The sequence below is a fragment of the Gadus chalcogrammus genome, chromosome 12, assembly GCF_026213295.1.
Source record: "Gadus chalcogrammus isolate NIFS_2021 chromosome 12, NIFS_Gcha_1.0, whole genome shotgun sequence".
Lineage (NCBI taxonomy): Eukaryota > Metazoa > Chordata > Actinopteri > Gadiformes > Gadidae > Gadus > Gadus chalcogrammus.
This window is the reverse complement of record NC_079423.1, coordinates 12,699,179-12,721,436: the sequence shown is the minus strand read 5'-3', so window position 1 is coordinate 12,721,436 and position 22,258 is coordinate 12,699,179. Positions and strand designations below refer to the sequence as shown.

The 22,258-nt window shown below is 45.5% G+C and overlaps 1 protein-coding gene across 6 annotated transcripts in view; it reads left to right on the top strand.

Moving 5' to 3' along the window:
• The first annotated feature begins 846 nt into the window (after positions 1–846).
• usp13 (ubiquitin specific peptidase 13) overlaps positions 847–22,258 on the top strand; it is a 31,486-nt gene continuing 10,074 nt past the window's right edge. Inside the window, exons 1-17 of one of the 6 annotated variants that reach the window (XM_056603236.1) lie at positions 847–1,218; positions 2,985–3,110; positions 5,797–5,857; positions 8,216–8,337; positions 9,084–9,226; positions 9,909–10,093; positions 10,249–10,346; positions 10,530–10,732; positions 10,966–11,037; positions 11,325–11,397; positions 12,681–12,806; positions 14,863–15,016; positions 15,919–16,093; positions 16,682–16,770; positions 17,945–18,067; positions 20,226–20,249; positions 20,851–20,994. In XM_056603236.1, coding sequence (XP_056459211.1) covers positions 1,108–1,218; positions 2,985–3,110; positions 5,797–5,857; positions 8,216–8,337; positions 9,084–9,226; positions 9,909–10,093; positions 10,249–10,346; positions 10,530–10,732; positions 10,966–11,037; positions 11,325–11,397; positions 12,681–12,806; positions 14,863–15,016; positions 15,919–16,093; positions 16,682–16,770; positions 17,945–18,067; positions 20,226–20,249; positions 20,851–20,994 — 2,029 coding nt within the window. In that variant the 5' untranslated portion in view covers positions 847–1,107. Of the gene's footprint in view, positions 1,219–2,984; positions 3,111–5,796; positions 5,858–8,215; positions 8,338–9,083; positions 9,227–9,908; positions 10,094–10,248; positions 10,347–10,529; positions 10,733–10,965; positions 11,038–11,324; positions 11,431–12,680; positions 12,807–14,862; positions 15,017–15,918; positions 16,094–16,681; positions 16,771–17,944; positions 18,068–20,225; positions 20,250–20,850; positions 20,995–22,258 lie in introns of all 6 variants that reach the window. The other 5 variants (XM_056603234.1, XM_056603232.1, XM_056603237.1 and 2 more) reach the window with 5 other exon arrangements.

Genomic DNA, 22,258 nt, shown 5'->3' with positions numbered 1-22,258 from the left:
GTTTCTCTTTATTTATTTAATTAATTAAATGATTATGTATATGATTTATAATTTAGATATAATTAATTATTGAAAGAAAAAATCTGCTGTTGTCTGACTACGATGTATCTCTAGGGCCAATGGGCAGTATGTCTGGGGTTCCAGAGTAGCTGGATAAGATAACGGATATCCGGGCCAAGACTTCGTCCATTGTTTGTTATTTTTTTGTAGGTATTTCAGGTCACTTTGGTTAATCTCTTTTAGTCGATGTCAAAGCTAAAAAATAACGAAATTGTCATCAGAACATAGTCGATGAGTTGAGAGTGTTTCTCGCCACGCGGACTTACCGTCGGTTTGGACAATACTACTTGGAAACTAGAACACTTCCTATTATTAAATCTTGTCCCTAAAGATTATGCATTCATATGTAGATATCTGTATTGAGAGATTACTCATTGTTGAACTGGTTTCTTATATCTACGCTACTTGGCCACACGGTGGCAGCATCGAGTAAAATGAATGGACAAAATACAGGTGTATGTTGCAGATATAATTTATGTTATATAATTTATGTAGTTAACAAATTTTGATTGAATATTGGGGACACATTTTTAGAACATGTGGGACAACGCAGTATGCATACTTTCATTTGGTCTGTCTTTTTCCTACAATAACTGGCCAATTCATTTTAGAATTGTACTCCCTGAAAGATATTTGTCCACTCATTATATGGCTTTAGGTTTGAGCCTACCAAATTCCGGAAAGACATCTTATAACGGAATAGCGGAATTATTGGTAAAAAGCATGGTCAATTGACTTGGAATCGCCCACCAAAGAGGGCGGGTCCGCGGACCACGGTTTGAGCGCGTCGTGGTGGGCATTGAAATCCATGCGCAGGTGCAAAAGCTAAAGAAATCAAGCTAGTTTTCTCAACGAAGTTTTTCCTTTTAGTATTTTTGTTATTATTTCTGAGTTCAACGCAACGCGTCGTTTCTTTCCCCAGCTTGACATCCCCCTGCAACCGGAGGAATGTGGACACCGAGCGCTTTAAAAATAGCATCCTTGCCCCTGACAGCCCTGCTCTGGTGAGTCTCGTTGCATTGTGCCGCGAGGAGCAGGAATGCGAAGATGGCTGCAGATCTCGGAGAGCTGCTGGTCCCGTTCATGCCAACCATCAGAGTCCCCAAAACAGGAGACAGGGTTTTCAAGAGCGAATGTGCCTTTTCCTACGATTCTCCAGTAAGTGTCTGTCTGCCCTGAATTAATCCATGACGGGAGGGGATGTGGATTTTGTGCCTACTCATAGCGGTTGCTTGTCTGTCCTAACACGGGGGTCGCTACGGGTTTCTGTGTGGCTGTGCTTGATGGGCGCCTCCATGGCCGACGGTCCCCTGAACTTGAGCGCGCGGCTGTGTGAGATAAATAAATAATGAAACAGTGTTTACATCACAAGAGGCGCGCGTTTCCCTCTGGAACTGCACCCGTCCCATTTAATTGACACATTGACCCACCTGCCTGCATTCTGGCATTGACCGTATTGATGCCGATTGATCAATATGTAGCTTTTATGAAGGGATAAGGATGATGAAAATGTCAACGGAAATGGAGAAACCCAATACTTACTCATCCATTTACAGTAGGGAGTCACCGATGCTAAATGACAATACTGACCCTACATCTGCCTATAATGTATAGGCCTTATCTTTTTTTAACCTCACACATGAATTGAAAGTAGACAATTCGATTATTAAATGATACACCCTACGACACGTTTCAACACTTGAAGTAATCGACTCACTTAAAAATAAAGGACAAAAATATTAAGATATTGGTGAGTAATGTTTCTATTAATTACTCTTGCTGATTAGGCCTTATATTTATAGAGCTAATACAAAATGTTCCCATCCACATTTTACAGTAAGTTATCATAATTTCAATATCTTAAATGTGTACCTCATGTGTCAACAACTCTTTGCGTTCAGCAGAACCTCCTTGTTTGGCCTGATGTATGAATACTGCCCAGAATTCATGACTAAGCCTGCATTTTAGCCCTAATAATAATAATAATAATCATAATAATCATAATAATAATGGATGTAGGCTTACAAACAAAATAGATTTGAAAGGTGACTCAGCTGTCTGGACTTTAGCATGTAGCGCTGAGGAATGGTTTATTTTTACTCCACTCTGTTGAGGCTCATGTGTCACTTCAAGACACTTGAAGGGTTGACACTCAGTTTTATTGAGCCTACCCCAGACGTGAGCGTAAGATCAAGAGCCTATATCTTGTCGCATTCTCCATCTTTAAAACAAAATTGGAAAAAGGCGGAAGTCTTATGGAATGATAATTATCCCATTGGTTGAGTCCAGGAAGTCTGCGACCCATTGACAGATGGCTCCTGACTGCACTGTCTTGTTCACGAATGGACAACCGGGATGTGTGGCCAGCCTTTCTAAGCTGTTCCACCTTGTTGACCCAAAGGGTAGAGGGTTAGAGTCATGGATTAGGCATTGGTTGTATGCTTAACTAATACAAATGTGCTTGATGATGATACGTTGGATGAGAAAACAGCAAGCACTAACTACCAGCTTTAGTGGTTTTCTATACTGTAAGCAAGTAGGGGAGGTTGCATTTCTCTATATCTACATGTTCTATCGTGACATTTTCTTGTGATACCCAAACCGCATTATTTAGCTTTTTTTAAAGATGTTTTCTCCCCCCACATCAGTATTTGCATCAGCTATCCCAAAACCTTATTATAAGTACGCTCTGGTAGTTGGTGTTATCCCCAAAGTCTTGGGTCCTCCTGTAGCATTATTTGAGCAAGGTTCCCAACGCCTTCGGTTCCAAAAGAATCAAGTGTATTTGAATCCTTGAAGTCACTCTGGGTGAAAGCGACTTCTAAATGACTAAATGGTTTTTCCTAAGTGGCGTTGCTGTGTGGGGGTCTGTTGTCTGTGTGTGTGTTGTGTTTGGTCTCATCTTGATGCTCTTCCTCTTGCAGGAATCCGAGGGGGGCCTGTATGTGTGCATGAACACGTTCCTTGGGTTCGGGAGAGAACATGTGGAAAGGCATTACCGCAAAACGGGACAGAGCGTTTACATGCACCTTAAAAGACACGTGAAAGAGGTAAGGATTGGACGAGTTATTATTAGTAATGTTTTGGTTCCTTGATTTGGATTTTTTTATCCTTCTTATTTATGTTATTATTAAAATAAATAAAAGCTCAATCAAACCTGTTTACGAATGACACACTAAGATTAAAAAGGGGAAGCATAACTTTCTCTACTCTATAGATCAACGTGCATTCATCTCATTGGGCTTAACAATCAAAGGCCAGCTGTTTTTTTTTGTAGTTTAAGCTTCTCAGACAGGTAGCATAAACCCTTTGGGTCTGGAGCCACATGTTATAAAGCAGCTTGTAAAACACGTGTTAATGAAGGATTTTGGAATGTGTTAAAAGCAACAGGGCCTAGCCCTAAGGTTATGAGATGTAACTTCCTGTGCTTAATTAAAAGTTTTAAGCCGGTGCTCTGTCAGCAGAACTCACCGGTGTGTACCGAGCATCTTCAAACATCCCTCAAACTCGTGTCTTCTCTGAAAGATTTGTAGCTAAGCCTATCCAATTTCTGGGAACAACAACATGATGATGAAGATGAAGATGTAGATGATGATGATGATAAGACAGAATCGCCTCACTTGATGCTTTTCCATCCAAACACCTGCCTAAAATCAGGCTCTTTCCCTGTGTGTGTGTGTGTGTGTGTGTGTGTGTGTACACCAGTACCAATGGCCATGATCGTTTCCAATAAGCCTGGATTCATGGGTTGATCGTGTAGAACAAAGCCATAAGCTGCTGGTATGTTTTCATTGATCGTGTCCTATCGGCCCGCGGATAAGCTGCTTCTCTGTCAGAAGGCTCCTATTTCCCTGGCCGGATACAGGCTGGAAACAGCTGGTCGTATCCAGCTCCTGTGTCTGCTATTCCCCCTCCCTTGTGACCTCTTGGGCTACAGCGTGTCAGCAATCCCTGTGTGGACGTTGTGTCCGTCTGTCTGTCTATTTATCCATCCCTCTAGCTGTCCTCCCCTCGTTCGTCCCCGCCCAGTGACGTCCTGTAAACTGACAATTGGTTTGTTTTCTGAAAGGTGAACTAGGTCAGTGGAATAGGGCCTAATTCACCTGGCGTCCATCTTGGCTTAAAATGCTAGCCGGTTAGGGGAACTAAATGAAGAGTCTAAATTCAATTCCCTCACCCAGCGAAAGGTGAATGAGGCCTATTGTCCGATTGAGAGTCCAGTTGTTGATTGAGCAGATTTGTACTGGTTTAGTCATTTATCCAACACTATTTGCAGTGAATTCTGGGAAATATCAGAGCATAAATGGGTTGGCTATTTTGCTCTACAATGCCTACAGGTTGACCCTGGGAATTGGGGATGGAGCCCGGTACCTTCCCAGCTGGGAGTCCCTCTGTAGTGGTGCTGAAATGTGCTATTGCTAAATCCTTTTCCCTGTTAGTTCACAGGGATGGATCAGGATTTTACATTTAAGTTGATCATTCAAAGAACATTCCACAGGGACCAAGGTCTCTTGGGAAAGGTCTATCTCCCCCAGTGGGGGCTGGGGCTCCCCCAGGACACCCCTGAAGGTTCTGGAGGAGTTAGCCGGGGGTAAGAGAGGTCTGGGTTCCTCTGCTTGTCCCTCGACCACCACGGCCATGGTAGAACATGTGGTTCTAATGGCTTTGATGATTTCTAGTTTTACAACGGCTGTATTATTGCTCTTCCCATTGGGTCACACTGATGAAGTCAAAAGTGGATCTGGACCTGCTGCTTAAAGGACAATAGCGATCTTGGGGATCAAAACATTGCATTTCTCTCATCTGCCTCGCTTAAACATCCATTACCAATATAATTGTTCATAATTACTTCCTTGTTAGGATTTTAATCGAAGAGCTTTTAGTGCGAACGCGTCCGCCGGAAATGTAAACAATTACAATAAAGCTATTTGTCTTTTGGTATCAGTTTTCGTCGGTCAATAGTACACTGTTTGTGGACAACCTGACAGTGAATTGGCAGGTACTGGAAAATGTCTTGGCACAAAAACCAGTGCTATATTGCTGTTGTTTACATTTGTGGCAGATACGCTCACGTTAAATACTCAGAATTAAAACAAGTAGGTAATTTGGACAATATTAGTGTAATGGGTGCTTTAAGTGATGATGGTTTGATCACCCAGACTGGTATTGTCTTTTTTTTTATGACATTTATTTCCTGTAAGAAGCCTTGGTCCAAAACAGAATAGTAAAAGTTTCTTCAGTCTTGGACACGTATTCAGACTGTGGTGTCTGCCCCATCCGCTTATCTGAGGAACCATTCTGATGGTGGATCTGTTGCTTCTGAGTGTAATGTTTTCTGGGTTTCCCCCTTGCCCTGTAACCTCACCCTGCCCATGCGCCAGCAGGTATTTAGAGCAAAATGACTCGAGCAACCGGAACCCCCTCCATGTATACGTTTCTAATTAGTACGAAAAAAACTGAAGAGCTGGAGAAGTTTGTGTTTTTATGGAAATGTGACATGATGTCAATGCATTTTTTCCTGATGACAATGAATATTCTTTTCCTATTCATGTTGTTTTCCACAACTGTTTCAAGACTGTGGATATATTTTTTTCATTTCCTACCCATAGTAGACTCTCACTTCCCTCAGAAGATGATGAGGAATACTTCCCCATCTATTGGAAAAAGGATGTTTGTTTCTACTGAGGTGTCTGCCAAAGGTGTGTTTCAAAATGAGCCATTTCCTGTTTCCTGTAGAAAAGGACAGGTGCCACAAGTGGTGCCTTCCCCAAGAGACGGAACGGAAAAGTGTTTCTGGGTAAGTCGTCTGATCGTCCTGGAGATCTGCTCTCCTGTCTGCTCACAATCGAACGTACCGTGTTCTGTTAAAAGGTTAAAAAAGAGACAGTGTAGTGGTTAAGTAGTAGTAAATAATTTCCCACATATTCAACAAAATCATATTCGTGTTCTAGTCTGGTCTGACATATTCCGGTTTTAAGAAAATTATTAATGCAACCCCCCCCATCCAATCCACCTTACTGTTGTTGTTTTTAACGCTCAGCCATGAACCCCCCCCCCCCCCCCCCAACCCTGCCGCCCCCCATTCCGACCTCCCTCTACTCGGGGGGCAATTGATATTTCCCATGTCAAGCCCCCCCTTCACCGCCTCCTCCGCTCTATATATAGCGCATTTATTTGTGTGTGCGGTTAGTAACTGTTCTATATTCAAAGTGCCACATGCTGAGGGCGGCCCCCTCTCCTCCCGCCTCGGGGGGGAGCTCTACAGAGGATGGGGTAAGACTGGGTCCACGCCCCGCCCCCTTTGCTCTTGCCCCATCACTCCCCGCCCTAGTGTACCCCCTCAGCTGCCACCGCCTGTCAGCTCGCCCCTCCCAGCCAGCCTGCTCCCCAGGGCTGACACACTTCTTCTGTAGGGGGGCCATGACGCTTGCGTCCCTGGCCCCTGAGGGACCGGGTGTCTCCGGACCCCCTCTGCCCCGCCCTCACCCCTCAGCTCACCCTCCCGTGCCCTCCCCTCGCTGGCTGGAAGGATTCCTTCCCCCCCCCCTACATTACCTGGTTCGCTGTGGCTGAGAGCTCTCCCAACAGGACCGTACCCACATACGTGATACTACGCTACACCACACTACAATACCAACACCACATTTTGATACACAAACACCAATTCAATTCAACACATTTATATTTGTATAACCCTTAATCACCATTACACTCTCAAAGGGCTTATGAGGCCAAATATTGATGACACTACACCACTACATTACACGACCCACACTACAACACTACCCACGTAACAACTACATTACCCCAATCTGTACTACACCATGCTACCAATCTTTATTGAGGATCCTTATTTGATTTGGTTAAGGTCAAGTTCTGTCTTTGTAAATGTGTTTCATTCTGGAGGTCTGGTTTGGATGTAGCACGTGGTTTTGGTTTTCGCTGGTCTTTTCAGTGATTGAGACAATCCTCATTCTCAACGAAACCAGATCACCCCGCCCTGTTGTCCTTTTCTGTTATGTTTGACGTTGCCATGGGTCTGATGAATCTGCGGTCATTTTTATATTCAGTCCAGTGATCGAATTAGCGAGCTAGCCCCTGAGCTTGGACGTCACTGTGACACCAGATGACACCGTGACAATGCTTTTTAAAGAAGCTCATCCACAGAATGGCCTGTGATGCAGCTGTTGTGGACTCCATGGCTGTGTAATGGCACATCTTTAGCCTGTGAGGTAGAAGGGATCCCTCTTTGAAGTTGGGCTATTAAACAACACTGCTGGTCTTTACGAGCAAACATTGCTATTTTTAATTCTTATTATGCTGCATATTAGGGCGTTAGCCCTAAAATGCCGTTTTTATGTTTGGTACAATACTGTATGGGAAGAGATCCCATTTTGGATTACAGAGGTGTTGATCTATCAATTTAAATGTAATCTAAAGCAAACATAATATGGACTGTACTTGAATTCACAGACTATTTAGTGTTGTCAGTAAATTATTGTGTTTCTTTAGTATAATATGAAATAGTATATCTAAGTTATAACCTTCGACTTACATTGTCCTGTTAAGAGTGTCGTTGAGCAACCACTTATCCTGTTGAAGGGTCGTTGCGCGGACAAGCCCACACCAGTCTATTTATTGTCAAAGGTCTTTGACGAAAGCACCGCGTTGAGGCAGAATGTGAATATAATCTAAAATATAAATGATGAGCCATGACATACTTTAATTAAGAATACATTGATTTAACGTCTCAGGGTATCTGAAGAGTGCTTGAAATTCATCGTTTTTTGTATTTTTCGTAGAGTAATGTAGAATTCATATTTTAAAAGAAAAGAAGCGAACATGGTACTGCTCAAGACCAGCCGCCCGTTCCCTATTTTGAATTGTGATAGCTAATTATTCAATCTCTCCATCCCAGTTAGAAAGGGGGATATTGTTTCATTCGTGACGGTAAAAACAGAGGGAGAATATGAATATTAATCAGTAAGGAAAAGAGGACAAGTGGTTGCATGCCCAACACTGGAGCTCGATTTGGTTTCATCACTTTTGCGCTGATTAGACCCCGTCTTCATCGAGCACCGCTTGGCGACGAAATATATGAGCTGATGTTCCACAAAAAGTTTGAATCTTTGTTTCTTCCCCTTTTTTTTCAAAGATCTGGAGCTCAACCGGGATTTTAACAGTGAGGACTATGACTTTGAGGATGAGGCCAAGCTCGTCATATTCCCAGACCACTTCGAGATCGCCCTACCCAACATCGAGGAGCTACCTGCGCTGGTCAGTGAGCCGGTCTATCCGTCCCAGGGCTCTGTGTTTCCCTGCATGTCGATAGGGGAGGTTCACTTTAGGGGACTGGCCTGGACTACGTCCCTCAGTTCTGTCCTAAGAGCTGCTGCTATCTTGGATAAGGTGTGTGTGTGTGTGTGTGTGTGTGTGTGTGTGTGTGTGTGTGTGTGTGTGTGTGTGTGTGTGTGTGTGTGTGTGTGTGTGTGTGTGTGTGTGTGTGTGTGTGTGTGTGTGTGTGTGTGTGTGTGTGTGTGTCTCAATATTGTGTATACAATTGTCTGCTTGCAAAGAATGAATTGGTTTTTCATAGGAAGTGTTAGTATCCCTTTACATCTAATTGGCATGAGACAGTACCTTTTATACAGTCTTTTAGGCGTGCTTGCTTTAAAATGCAAGTATGTGGCTTTATTTAGAATTCCGCTGCATCTATTTGTAATGTGCTGATTTTTCTTTTGGTTTTCTCTCGAAATGTCACTTTCGCTTTTGTAAGCTCAACTCTTTGTGACCTTTTTTCTTTCAGTCAAAAACTGAAATGGAACACTGCAGGCTGAGCTTATATTACTGGTGTCCTGTTTATAGTTTTATATTAATACTTACGGCTGCATAGAACATTTATCTTCACTCTTGAAACCCATTTATTCTAAGATGGACTAATATACTGCTGACCATGGGGCATTGGTGCACTGCCAGTCTTATAATCTTGTGATGATGATGATGATGATGATGATGGCGTACAGGTGACGATAGCTTGCGATGCGGTGCTCAACTCACCGTCGGCCTACAAGAAGCAGGAGCCAGATTCCTGGGAGGAGGATATCCAGGAGTCCCGGCACTCCAGAAGCCTCAGACAGCAGGACAATGGGGTCAGGATCAGACCTAGGTAGACCACCGCGCACACCTTCCTGGAAGCTCCTAACAAACATCCTCAAACTGTATCAATTTTAAGTTTAACATGGACAAATCATTTTGTGGAAAGACTGACCTGCCCTAAAGACCTTGGTGAATATAGTCAAAGTTTCATATCAAAGTAAAGTTGGCAGACATTTTGATGATTTTATCTCAAAATACCAAAAATGGGGTAGGTTTCAGGGCTGATTATGCTTCAACGTCGACGCAACGCAAGGGCTACGCAGACGCTTCGACGCAGTCGTGAACCTGCTTTGGTTCTGCGTCGGGTTTTAGTAGGCGGATCACAGCCCTTGCTGCTGCGTCGCCTCGACAGAGGGTTAAACATTTTGAGAGGCACACGTCAGGCACTTGCGGTGGACGCAAGTAGGGTCCGCAAGGACATAATGGGTCCGTGAACATGGCCGCGGAACCATAACGAAGCCTTAACAAACAATATCAAACTGTTTCTATTTTAGGTTTAACATGAATAAATCCTTTTGTGGACTGGTAGACTGACCTGACCTAAAGACCTTGGTCGATATAGTGACAATTTCACATCGAAGTAAAGCTAGCAGACGTTTTGATGAGTTTATCTCAAAAATACCCCAAATTGGATCCTTTTGAACCCCTCGGCGTTCCCTCTCTCCCCGCTCGCCGCCGTGGCTCCCCTCCAGCGGCTGGAAGTGTCAGAAGTGTGAGATGAGGGAGAACCTGTGGCTGAACCTCACCGACGGAGCGGTGCTCTGTGGGAAGTGGTTCTTCGACGGCGCCGGGGGCAACGGCCACGCCCTGGACCACTACAAGGACACCAACTTCCCCCTGGCGGTCAAACTGGAGACCATCACCCCGGACGGAGCAGGTCTGGGACCGACCGGAGATCATACTAACACCACGCTGACTGCGTACTTTACATATTCAAACGGCCATTTTCCAAAGAAATGAAAAGATTGCTTTGTTTTGATAAAACATCCTTCTGATTTAATTTAAATGTATTTCATTTTGCTATTTCCTCAGACGTGTACTCATTCGAGGAGGAAGAGGCTGTGCTCGACCCTAACATCTCAGAACACTTGTCACACTTTGGAATAGACATGCTACAGATGCAGCAAAGGGTAAAGGGTTCTTGTGTTCTCCATTTATCTTTTTTTATCACCAATCATCAATATGTCACTCACAAGGTCGGGAAATGTCCCCCAAGTTCTGTGTAAGTTGCCTGGACCCTCACAGATAACATAACCTATATAAATATAAATATAAATATATATATATGCTCTCTCCCCCTCCCTCGCCCCCATCAGACGGAGAACGGTCACGACACAGACAACAACAACAGCCCGCCGCGGTCGCGGCCGAGCGAGTGGGAGGTGATCCAGGAGTCGGGCTCCAAGCTGAAGTCGGTGTACGGCTCGGGTTACACGGGGGTCAAGAACCTGGGCAACAGCTGCTACCTGGGCTGCGTCATGCAGGTGCTCTTCAGCATCCCCGAGTTCCAGAGGATGTGAGTTCCCTGTTTGAGGCCTTCAAGGGGACATATCACACCACCAGGTGTGAGCGGGATTAGCCGGTACAAGCTGTTTTGAAAATCGGCCTCTTCTGACATCACAAGTGGGCGTGTCCACCTGGATGCGTGACGGATCGATGAGCGTGGGGACATTGGGGTTCAAACCCGGAGCCTTTTGACGGGGAGTGCAACAGTGGTGCCTGACATGTTGTTGTTTTTGGGCTCCCCAGGTATGTTGGCAACCTCCAGAGGATATACGACTACTCTCCACTGGACCCCTCTCAGGACTTTGCCACACAAATGTGAGTATGTTTCACAACACTGTGTGTGTGTGTGTGTGTGTGTGTGTGTGTGTGTGTGTGTGTGTGTGTGTGTGTGTGTGTGTGTGTGTGTGTGTGTGTGTGTGTGTGTGTGTGTGTGTGTGTGTGTGTGTGTGTGTGTGTGCATGCATTGATGTTGAAACACTGATTTATAATATATTATAAATCAAACATATACAACTAAATATTACTTAAGGTTCGTCTGCCTATTGATAATTGCTGTTGTTTTGGATTCATTTGTTTTCCGCTCTCTCCTGTTCGTCTCTCAGGGCTAAACTGGGCTACGGACTGCTCTCAGGCCAGTTCTCCAAGCCACCCATGAAATCTGAGCTCATTGAACAGGTGATGAAAGAAGAACACAAGGTATTAGACTGGGTATGTCTAGCCCCCCATCCTGAGTCATCATAGCCCACAGAAGCATGCTCATGCAAAGTTGTGATTACATTCAATATTTGTATGAGGCTGCCCTGTTCTGAAAATGTGCCCTGTGCTCATCATTTGCATTGATGAGTGAATGTATCTACAATGTTACTTGCATATTCATTTTGATGGCTGTGCATGTTTTTGACAGATAACCAAACTAAAACGGAAACGATAAAATATCTCTAATAATAGACTAGTTATGTATTTCTGTTCATCTCTGTTCCTTGTAGAATACAGTCTGTAAATATAGCTTTAAATTCTGTTCCAAACAGTCCGGCTCGGATTTCTTTCCAACACAGCCGTCGTTCTGGCAGTATGTCTCCTCTCATGTCTGTACGTCACTATTTTAATATGACTCCATCAATCGTCTTTCTATATTTATTTCCATGGCGCACATTACAAATGATCGTCCATGTCTTCCGGACTCTCTCACCTCAATTTGATTCAAGGCACACTGGTGGCGGCACAGAGCTGTTGGACGCAGGGACAACAACAAGGGAGACTCAAGTGGGGCCATTAGTGGCTAATAGGAAGCAGCCTTATCCTCGGCCTTCCGTTTAGGCTTTACCGACCACACTAAACAAGGGGGCGTGGCCTCTGTAGGCCTGCCCCTCCCACTTGACATGGCGGGGGGGGAAGGGGTGTGGAAGGGGGTGATGGAAAGGCACTGACAGCTGCTGGAACATAGTGTGGTGAAATAGGCCACAGGGGAGGAGAGCTGTTGCTGGTGTAAACATCGGAGTGCCAGAGCTTGAGTGTGAAGATTATCCTGAGAGGAAGAGGCATTTGGTTTTTGTTCTGTCTTTTTGTTCAGATTCAGATTCAGACAGCTTTACTTTGTTCTTCCCTTGAGCCATGGAGTCCAGTATAACATGTACGCTATTGAGATTGATTAATCCCAAAAAATATTCACACCAAACTACTTTTACCCATAGTACCTTCTGTCTTTTTGGAATTGACCCCAGATGCATGTTTCGGCACGTGTGATGAGTTCCCATAGAATAATTATTAAAAGGATGAATCCTATGCTGAACATTTTCAATTTGAGAGGGGGATGGAGTTGACGAGCTAAAACGATGGTCTTCGCCCGTTCCTAAAACCTGTTGCATGCCGGATAAGCACTCTGTCTTATGCTATGCATTGAAGCGTACGGTCAAGTATTATGGTGCGAGTGCGTGACAGTGGTTGCCCTCCATCCCCAGCACCAGCAGAAGGGCCTCTCTCCCAAGATGTTCAAGGCCCTGGTCAGCAAGGGCCACCCCGAGTTCTCCTCCAGCCGGCAGCAGGACGCCCAGGAGTTCCTCCAGCACGTCATCACCTTGGTGGAGGTGAGCCCCCGGGAGCCCACCCGCTCCGCATCCCTAAAGCCTGGAATCTATCGGATCATTTAAGAGACGATTATCTAAAAAGATAACGCAACATAACACAAGACTGCAAAGCTATTTTAAACGAGAACCTTTTTTGTATTGCTGGTTATTGTAATTTGTCCAATGGGTCAATCCCCGATATCCACAGTTGACCTGCAGGCATATCAATGGCCTACTAAAACGACTAAATGGTAAATTCATAGTGGTGTATTTTCACGATAGTGACAGATCAACTTAGTCCATTTGCATGACAGACTTCGACAGGTAATAGTCCTCATTACTTTAAGTGAGTGGTTGCCAAACCTTTGTACCCCTTAATTGTCGTCAAGACCTTTCACTGACCACCTTATATGCAAACGGTAAAAAATAGATCTAATAAATATAAATATGCAGTGGCTGGGTAAAGAGCGCCAGCGCTTGGCCCTCTTACCGCCGGAAGGTACCGCAGGAAGGCCTTGGCAAGTCGGAACCAGTAGAAAGGGAGAGTCAGCAACCATGCTAATGCGCTGAATGTGTTTATTTAGCAAACACAAATCATCACAAAAGCATCAATGTAATACAAAACAATGGAAATGGCATGATCGGAATACACAAAGCAAAACTGTTTGTGAAATACTAGCAAGCCATTAAACGATATTTACCTAACAATATTTATAGTACGTTTATTTTGAATGACCTATATTTATGATTGTAAATGAGTCTCACGTTCCACTTGTAGTACTCTAGCGCACCACCAGGGGGTACGTGTACCACAGGTCGAAAAAAACCTTCTCTAAATGATACTGTAATATGACTGGGTTTAGTTTGACCCCCTGGTACACATTAACGCCAGACCCTCGGTCAGTCCTCGGAGAAACACAGCTCACTGCCCCCCCCGCTGGGCAGACATGTACTGGTCCCCTGGCCTGACTTTCTCCATGGGTCTATACATAGCTACACCCCCCCACCCCCTCCACACCCTATCTGTTACACACACACACACACACACACCAGATAATGCTTCCTCTTCTGTCCCGGCGTGACAGAACATGCCCAGACCCCCCCCCCCCCCCCCATCGCTGTCCTTGAGACCCGATGGGACAAACAAACACTCCCGCCTTATTGGTCGAAAGAATTGTCATTTGTTGCGATGAAGTGTTGGGTTGGAGTGGAGAAATGGGAATACTCTTCAACATTGACACAACATTTGGTTCGTCTTTGTTCAGATTTCCTTATCTGTGAGGAATTCATTTGTTTTGTTTAACGACTGCCAACAACTGAGAATTAGAATTTGCAATTCAGATTTCTACCGTGCCAAGTGGATGTCAGCATTCAGTGGCTTTATTTATACGTCCCTTGAACCCGCTTTTTCCCCACGCCCCAGTGGAGTTGAGGGTATTTGTGGGCCTCCTCCAGCTGTCTGTGACCCAGTACCGTAGTCGGACCCTCCAGAGATAGAGCTGACCAAACGCCTCGGGCCAGAGGAGGGCAGCACAAATACTCCCCCCCCACCCCCACCCCTCCAGCCCCACCCAACCACCTGACCACCAAAGTCAAATTAAAACATGTGCATCAGCAGTCTATGAGAATAGACTCTTCCTACCAAAGAACCAGTTATCAAACAGAACAACATAGTGGCAACCACCTCTGGCTGTGCAAGGGTTAGGGAGCGTCCATTAATATGATTTGGCTGTGCAAAGGTTAGGGAGCGTCCATCAATATGAATTGGCTATGCAATGGTTAGGGAGCGTCCATCAATATGAATTGGCTATGCAATGGTTAGGGAGCGTCCATCAATATGAATTGGCTATGCAATGGTTAGGGAGCGTCCATCAATATGAATTGGCTATGCAAAGGTTAGGGAGCGTCCATCAATATTACCACCAACTCTTTGCCTCTGAGCAGTTGTAACACTGCAAATGCATGAGGACAATGACTCTCTCTATCTCATCACACACGCCCAGACGGACGATCGACAGCGCTGACGATCTTGTAATCAATCATCTGTAATCAATACATGCCCCCCCCCTTCCCCCAGAGGAACAGCGGCGGCTCGGAGAACCCGAGCGACGTCTTCCGCTTCCTGACGGAGGAGCGTGTGCAGTGCTGCCAGACGCGCCGCGTGCGCTACAACCAGCGGGTGGACTACGTCATGCAGCTGCCCGTGCCCATCGAAGCAGCCACCAACCGGGGTAAGGGCCGGAGCGGAGGGGGGGGTGGGGATCCCTGATCACAGCCTTGATCAGGGATCGTTGCTCTGGCCTGGGAAAACCTCAGCGGTCCGGGATTGAAGGATAAGGAGGAGGTCTGACTCTATAAAGAGAACACGAGTAGGGGTGGAGCCCCATGGGGTAGAAGGGTGGAGCCATGGTTCTTTGGGACTCAGCAGGGGGCCTGTCGTTGAAAGCAGGTGCTTGGTTTTCATTTAAATTATTTTTTGTAGTATAGAGCAAAGGTGGAGGTGCCCCTATTTTATATTGTACAAAATCGTGTTGCTTATAAAAACCAAGCCAATGATAATGTGTAGTGCAGTATATATTAAAATTCTTTGAAGAAAGAGAGTTGGGGATCAAATCATTTCGGGGACCACCTGCATTAACTCTGCGGATCCCCTAGGAGTAGCGGCTCCACCTTGTTGAAGATCTATGGTATGGAGACCTCTCCATCTTCTTTGAGTTCACTGGTTGATGAATGTGCTGTTCGCTGTGTGGGGACTGTCTTTAGGGAGGTTCTTGTTCTGTGTCGGACAGTTTTTTTTTTTTTTTCTCAATTGAGTGACCTCAGTCAATAGTTAGGATGCTGAAATAGAATCTGAAATGTATTCGGAAAGGCGATTGACACAAGTATTTACTCACTCGTGTCGCAATTATCATCGGGATCTCATTCTGTATGTACATATGTTTGTGTGTGTGTGAGTGTGTGTGTGTCGGTGGGTGCTAACATTGTGTGTGTCCATGTCAGTGTGTACATGTGTGTGAGTGTGTGTGTGTTATGTTTTGTGTGTGTGAGTGCTTGTGCGCGTGGAACGTGTTCACGTTAGCGTGCAGACTCATGCGTGTGCGTGATGCTGATCCATGACCTCTCCTTCCTCCAGAGGAGCTCCTGGCCTACGAGGCCAAACGCAGGGAGGCGGAGGAGAACCAGCGGGCCCCCCCGGAGCCGGTGCGAGCCCGGGTCCCCTTCACCGCCTGCCTGCAGGCCTTCACAGAGCCCGACAACGTCCCCGACTTCTGGAGCTCAGCGCTGCAGGCCAAGTCTGCCGGGGTCAAGTAAGCTAGACCCCACCCCCCCCCTGTGTGGTCCTGAATCTGTTTACATGAGGACAGTGGAGCTCAGTGGTTCCTGACTTTTGACCCTAGTCATTAAGAGCTTTTGCGGACCACCATAGATTAATAAGTTTTACTCCAAGACGACCATGAGCCGTGGGAAACTGTGGCAAGAGAAAGCAAGGCTGCTTTGAAGCTTTGTTAACGTGTTTAGCGTTGTTATTTTTTGCAAACACTACTATTGAAGTAACCACCAACCATAATGCTGTATTTACTGAACAATGTTTGGAATATACACATTTTACAATTTCACATTTTCTGTTATTGAAAATGTGTTTATTTCAAGGATCAAATCCCGCATACCAGCTGCAGTACCTTCCCATACCACTAAGGTCTGGTAGTCAAACACCCTTACGACCCAGTCTATTCACATCTATCCGTAGGCATCACTAAGAAATATAACCAACTCGTCCCCGGGTCATTATGCACGGGTATCGTGGTCACATTGGATCAAATTGTCTACAAAATGGACTTTACTGTTCTCTGTGTGTGTGGGTTTACATGACAAATTGTCTCTTATTCTCTCTTCAGGACTTCCCGTTTCTCCTCCTTCCCAGAATACCTGATTTTGCAGATAAAGAAGTTCACATTTGGTGTGGACTGGATTCCAAAGAAACTGGGTAATTCACAGAAATATATCTATGTAATATATATACAATATACATATGTTTAAAGTCGAGCCTCTTTCCCACTCACAAAATATCCACTAACACCCGCTGAGATCAGGCCTATGTCTTGAGTGGGAAATGTTACATTTCCAATGTTACAGTAGTCACGGGAATGTATCAGCTCCTGCTCCGATCGACAGTCATGGAAACCTGACTCTCTTGCGGACACACACATTTTCGCCCCCATACGCCACGATGCTATGACCCCGTTGAGGCTCCGGACGTTGGTGCGTAGACGGACCTGAACAAGATGCAACGGCCATTTTGACCACATGACAGAGTTTGAAAGAAATACTGAATAAGTAACAGAGATAAAAACAAAGTATCCAGTGGAACATGTTCACTGCCCTCAATACGGCCCTCTTCTGTGGCGTGTAAACTTCCTTTTCGGGTTTTCCCGCATTTAATGAACCTAGATATACGCACTAATTCTTGTGGAAAAGGGGTATACCATAGTTCTAGGCTAACGTTTATCAAGTGGTGATTCGGACTAAGGGAAAACATTTATTTTAATAGTTATTGACGTGGTAGAGGTAGATTATGAATATTTTATTGTTACCTTATATTTCCCTCGACCTTCCTTGATGAAAGCATTTTGAACCATCATGTTTTTGCAACACTTGCCTCTGTATGTCGCCAGTAGATGGCGCCATAACACTGCGTCATATGAAACCCCTCGGCTTACACAACAGTCTGCCCTGCAAATGACCTCACTGACTCAATTTGTTTTCAGTCTACCTCAGCATTGCCTCCACCTGTGCCATTATCACACTCGCACTCTTTCACTGTACAGAGAGTGCTGTTGTTGGTATACTTCAAACAACATCAATTTCCTCTTTGAAGTAAATACATGACAATCAGGAAACGTAAAAAAATGTATTTATTTGTTAGTCCGGTAGATCATCTGCATTGTAAAACATTTGGTAGAGATGATGATTAGGATTTAAATTACCATGTGATGTAATTATGAAATCACAAATTGCATCAACAACCAACCACTGCCTTAGATAAACACCAATTTGCATTTATTTTAAGAAGTCGCACACTGAAAAAATACCAGTGAATCCAGGCCTCAATCCATTCTCCCTCTCGAGATTCTCTGCTGACTGTTGTGGTTTGCGTGCAGACTTTTCCGTCGACGTGCCAGACTTCCTGGACCTGAACCGGTTTCGAGCCACGGGGCTCCAGGCGGGAGAAGAGGAGCTACCGAACCTGAGCCCACCCATCGTACTGCCAGAGGACACCAGAGGTACAGCGCTGCGAGCCCACCCACACGACACAAGTCCCTCACAAACCGGTCTCCCCCCCCCCCCCCCTCGGCCAATCACCCCGAGCACATCACTTTGTATCGCACGCACACAGTGGGAAAGTATGATTGATTTTTTTTCATCCCGGTCATTTTCTTTTATCAGGTTTTGTACCGTTTGACTCGACAGTATAACGTCACGGTGACCGGCTCCGGTGAACCGGGAAATCCTTTTCTAATGCCTACTCGTTTTCCCCTGCCCTCCTGTATCTCCTCTGGGGAGGTATTGAGTAGAGTGTCTACAGAGAGGCTTTCAAAAATCGATAAGCACACAGCAAAAGAAAGCTCTTCGAAGTCCTTGTGAGTTTGAATGACTCTCCATTGGATGACCTCCATGGGGCAGACCCCCCCCCCCCCCAGCTGGTGTGGTTAGATCAGATACTGCTCTGTCTGTATTTTTTATCACTCTAGCTTTCTAATTGTTCATTTGTTGCCTGAGGATTATGCCGATTAATTAGAGGGCTCAGAGTACCACAGCTCAGAGTTTTCATTTTTTATTAATCTCCGAACATCAGAACTGCTTTCTCTCCCCACCTCTCCTTTATGCGTCACTCTCTCTTCCTCTCCCTCCCTCCCTCCCTACATCTGTCTTTCTCCCTCCCTCCGCCATTATCCCGTCCCTTTCTCTCTTTCTCTTTTATTTATCTATGCATCATCTTCTACTTCTACTTCTAAGCTCAGTCATCAATTTGTGGGTTTGAATCCTCCTCATTCACTGTAGAAACTCCACGTTGTTTTATCTTATAATCTCAGCCCATGATGCATGAGACGGCATCACATCAGAGCGCTCCGACAGCATCTGCTGCACCTCTGGCCGCTAGTCATTAATGAATACACTCCGTTGCTTCTTTCTTTCCCAAAGTGCTACATTAAACCCCTGGTAATCTCCAGAGCACGACTTCTTATAGAGTAAAACAGGCTGGATTTGAAGATAGAACGGAAGGACACAAGCTGTGTGTGTGTGTGTGTGTGTGTGTGTGTGTGTGTGTGTGTGTGTGTGTGTGTGTGTGTGTGTGTGTGTGTGTGTGTGTGTGTGTGTGTGTGTGTGTGTGTGTGTGTGTGTGTGTGTGTCGATGTTTTGGTACGGAACACTGTGTTCTTGGTCTGTCATCGCGGTGCTAAATGAACAGTGTTCAGTGAGTATTTCACTGTGACTCGCAGCTGGTTCCATTTATTGTATCCGTCATACTTCTACTCAATTCTGAGTTTTTTTTTCTGACGATGCAAACCAGGGCGTTGTATGAAAGGGCTTGAAAGCGGGGGAACCCTGCGATTGTTCTTCAGCGTGCATTCTTAATGGATACCTAAAAGAGAAAGCCTTGTCTTATTGTGTATACACACATTGTTTTTGACGATGCAAAAAAAATGATGTAATTGAGTGTAACACACCGGTGCTTTAGACACGGGGGGGGGGGGGTGACCAGCATCTCATAATGGGGGGATATTATTTATCAGGATGAGCCTCATTAGTCTCCAGGGTTCCAGCGGAGCGTTGAGCCTGGTTCTGCAGCGGCAGTGATTAATGGTGGCCCGGTCAGGCGCCCGTCTCTCCCTCACACGCTCTGCTTCTCCTCCCGCTCCGCATCGATTACACGGCCCCTCGGCTGGCGGTGGCGTCCTCACGCGTGCGTGGAACGCAACACGTCTCCCATCCGTCACAAACCAACCGGTTTAGAGAGTACCGGGGCGGGCGACAGGGGGGAACAAAGTAGATCGAAGAAAAGGAGAATAACGACTGCTGTTGCTTTTTACGGATCTCCGAAGTGTACATGTATCGGACTCGGAACAGTGGCCGATAGAGCAGCTTGGAGTCCTTACAGGCTGCGCTACAAAACCCACATAGCGATAAAACCTTTTTAACCTCCAACCTTTCCTCCGGGAGTCAAACACCCTACAGTGTAGGGTATTCAACTCCCGGAGGAAAAGTTGGAGGTTCAATAGCTTAAGGTCCACAGTCTACCCGTGCGCATCTTTGAAGAGACCTAAGCCTGACCTGCTCATTACTGTATGTGCTTGCGCTGCAAGTCAGCTAAATGACTTGTATAAAGTTTAAAGTATTAATAAACTAATAGTTCTCCCCCTCTTTGTGCTCCTCTTTCAGACAACTCCATGAGTTCCCTGGACTGTGAGTATCTCTCTCCTCTTCCTCACCTGTTTAACTCTAGCTCCCCGTTTGCACCCGGTGCTTTCCGCAAGGCACGCAGAAAGCTATTTCAGTTTTCGCCGAGCGGCGGGGACAAATGCGTTGGCGCCGGCCGGGCCCCGACGGCATGAGCCTCAGCTGACGGCGTGAGCCTCAGTCCCCCGTCCCCCGTCCCCCGTCCCCCGAGCCAGCTTCATCATCGGGAGCTGGCTTGGGCTGCTCCCCGCCTGGCTCCTTCCTCCTTCTGATGAATCGCTGCCTAAAAACAGATAAAAAAATAATAAATAATAAGACTCCCCGAAGGCGGAGTGTCCGTTTGTTTAATGAGCCCCAAACAGAGATCTCTTTATTTTTTCTTTGCATATTCAGTGTCAGCAAAATAGTACAGATATGTTATTCTTCTCTCAAAACGGCAATTACTGTTAACTTTCTCTGCTCAATAGATTCCCTATTTCTCTATTGTACTCCAGTATCGTACTTAGCTCTGTCAATTGACCGTTATCATCATTGGATGCCGACCAGTGAGTCGCCGGCGGCAGCCTCCGTCTATGCATGTCTATATTTGGGCTTCCTGTGTCCCCAGCCCCAGAGATCGACGAGGCTGCAGTAATGCAACTGGCCGAGATGGGCTTCCCACTGGAGGCCTGCCGGAAGGCGGTGTACTACACGGGCAACATGGGGCCAGAGATGGCCTTCAACTGGATCATAGCGCACATGGAGGAGCCAGGTAATGACGCCAATCAATGCATGGCCACACTGGCTATGAGTACATTAGTTCTACTCAGTTTGAAGTACCACATTCAAGCCTCTTCTGAGGTGTGTGTGTGTGTGTGTGTGTGTGTGTGTGTGTGTGTGTGTGTGTGTGTGTGTGTGTGTGTGTGTGTGTGTGTGTGTGTGTGTGTGTGTGTGTGTGTGTGTGTGTGTGTGTGTGTGTGTGTGTGTGTGGAGAAACTTCACCCAAGGAAGTGTTTATACAACACTTTTATATTGTCCTGTTAAGGAACTTCAGAGTGGATAAAAGCAGAGAGAATCCCATTAGTGCAGTTCAGTTGGTTGATAAATGCTGTACAGTGTGCAGTCAACCCTTATAAAGTAACAAGGCTGGGTCTATTTAAGGTGTCTCTCCTTAAGTAAATGATGTGTTGGTTCTAGGACTTTCTTTTCCTGCGATTGCACTAAAACCAACCTGCATTTCAGAGACTCTCGACATTCGTTGGCCAAACTCCCATGAATAGATTTGAGCCCACTGCAAATAAAAGTCACACCGAGGGCAAAAAAGCTCATTATGAACGATGGGCACTTTTATCCGAACGAGGCCCCATTTGTCGACTTAATTCCATTCCAATTTTCCATCGCAAATTCTGCCAAGGTTGTACAGTTTCCCTTTATACTCTAAGCCTCGTGCTTAAAGTACGGCACAATGGTTGGAAAGGTCCGCCTTTTGAACTCGGCACAAAGTGGTGGTCTTGTGTGAAAGAGAAAAAGCGGAGCTGTTGGGGTTTCTACGAAGGCAGTAATCGGAGCGTTGAGCGAAGCGGAACGCCGTCACCTGCTACGCAGAAGAAATAGGTGTGTGTGCGTGTGCGTGTGTGTGTGTGTGTGTGTGTGTGTGTGTGTGTGTGTGTGTGTGTGTGTGTGTGTGTGTGTGTGTGTGTGTGTGTGTGTGTGTGTGTGTGTGTGTGTGTGTGTGTGTGTGTGTGTGTGTGTGTACAGTTTTTCTCTTGTTTGTGGATAATGGGAGAAGTCACTGGCTTGTCCGTAATTCATGTGGAAGTTGCTTTGTTTAGTGGCTCATTTTGGTGTGGCTTTGTTTGTGTTCTGTGTGTCTAGATATGGATGACTAAATCTTGAAACATAAATTCCTTGACGGCATCTGTATTATTTATTATTTGTGTATTTTATTTTTGGGGGAAATGTTGATGAACACAGCATACACTTTAACATATCCATAGATTTGTATTATTTTTAATAATCATATAATCTTTTCTTCA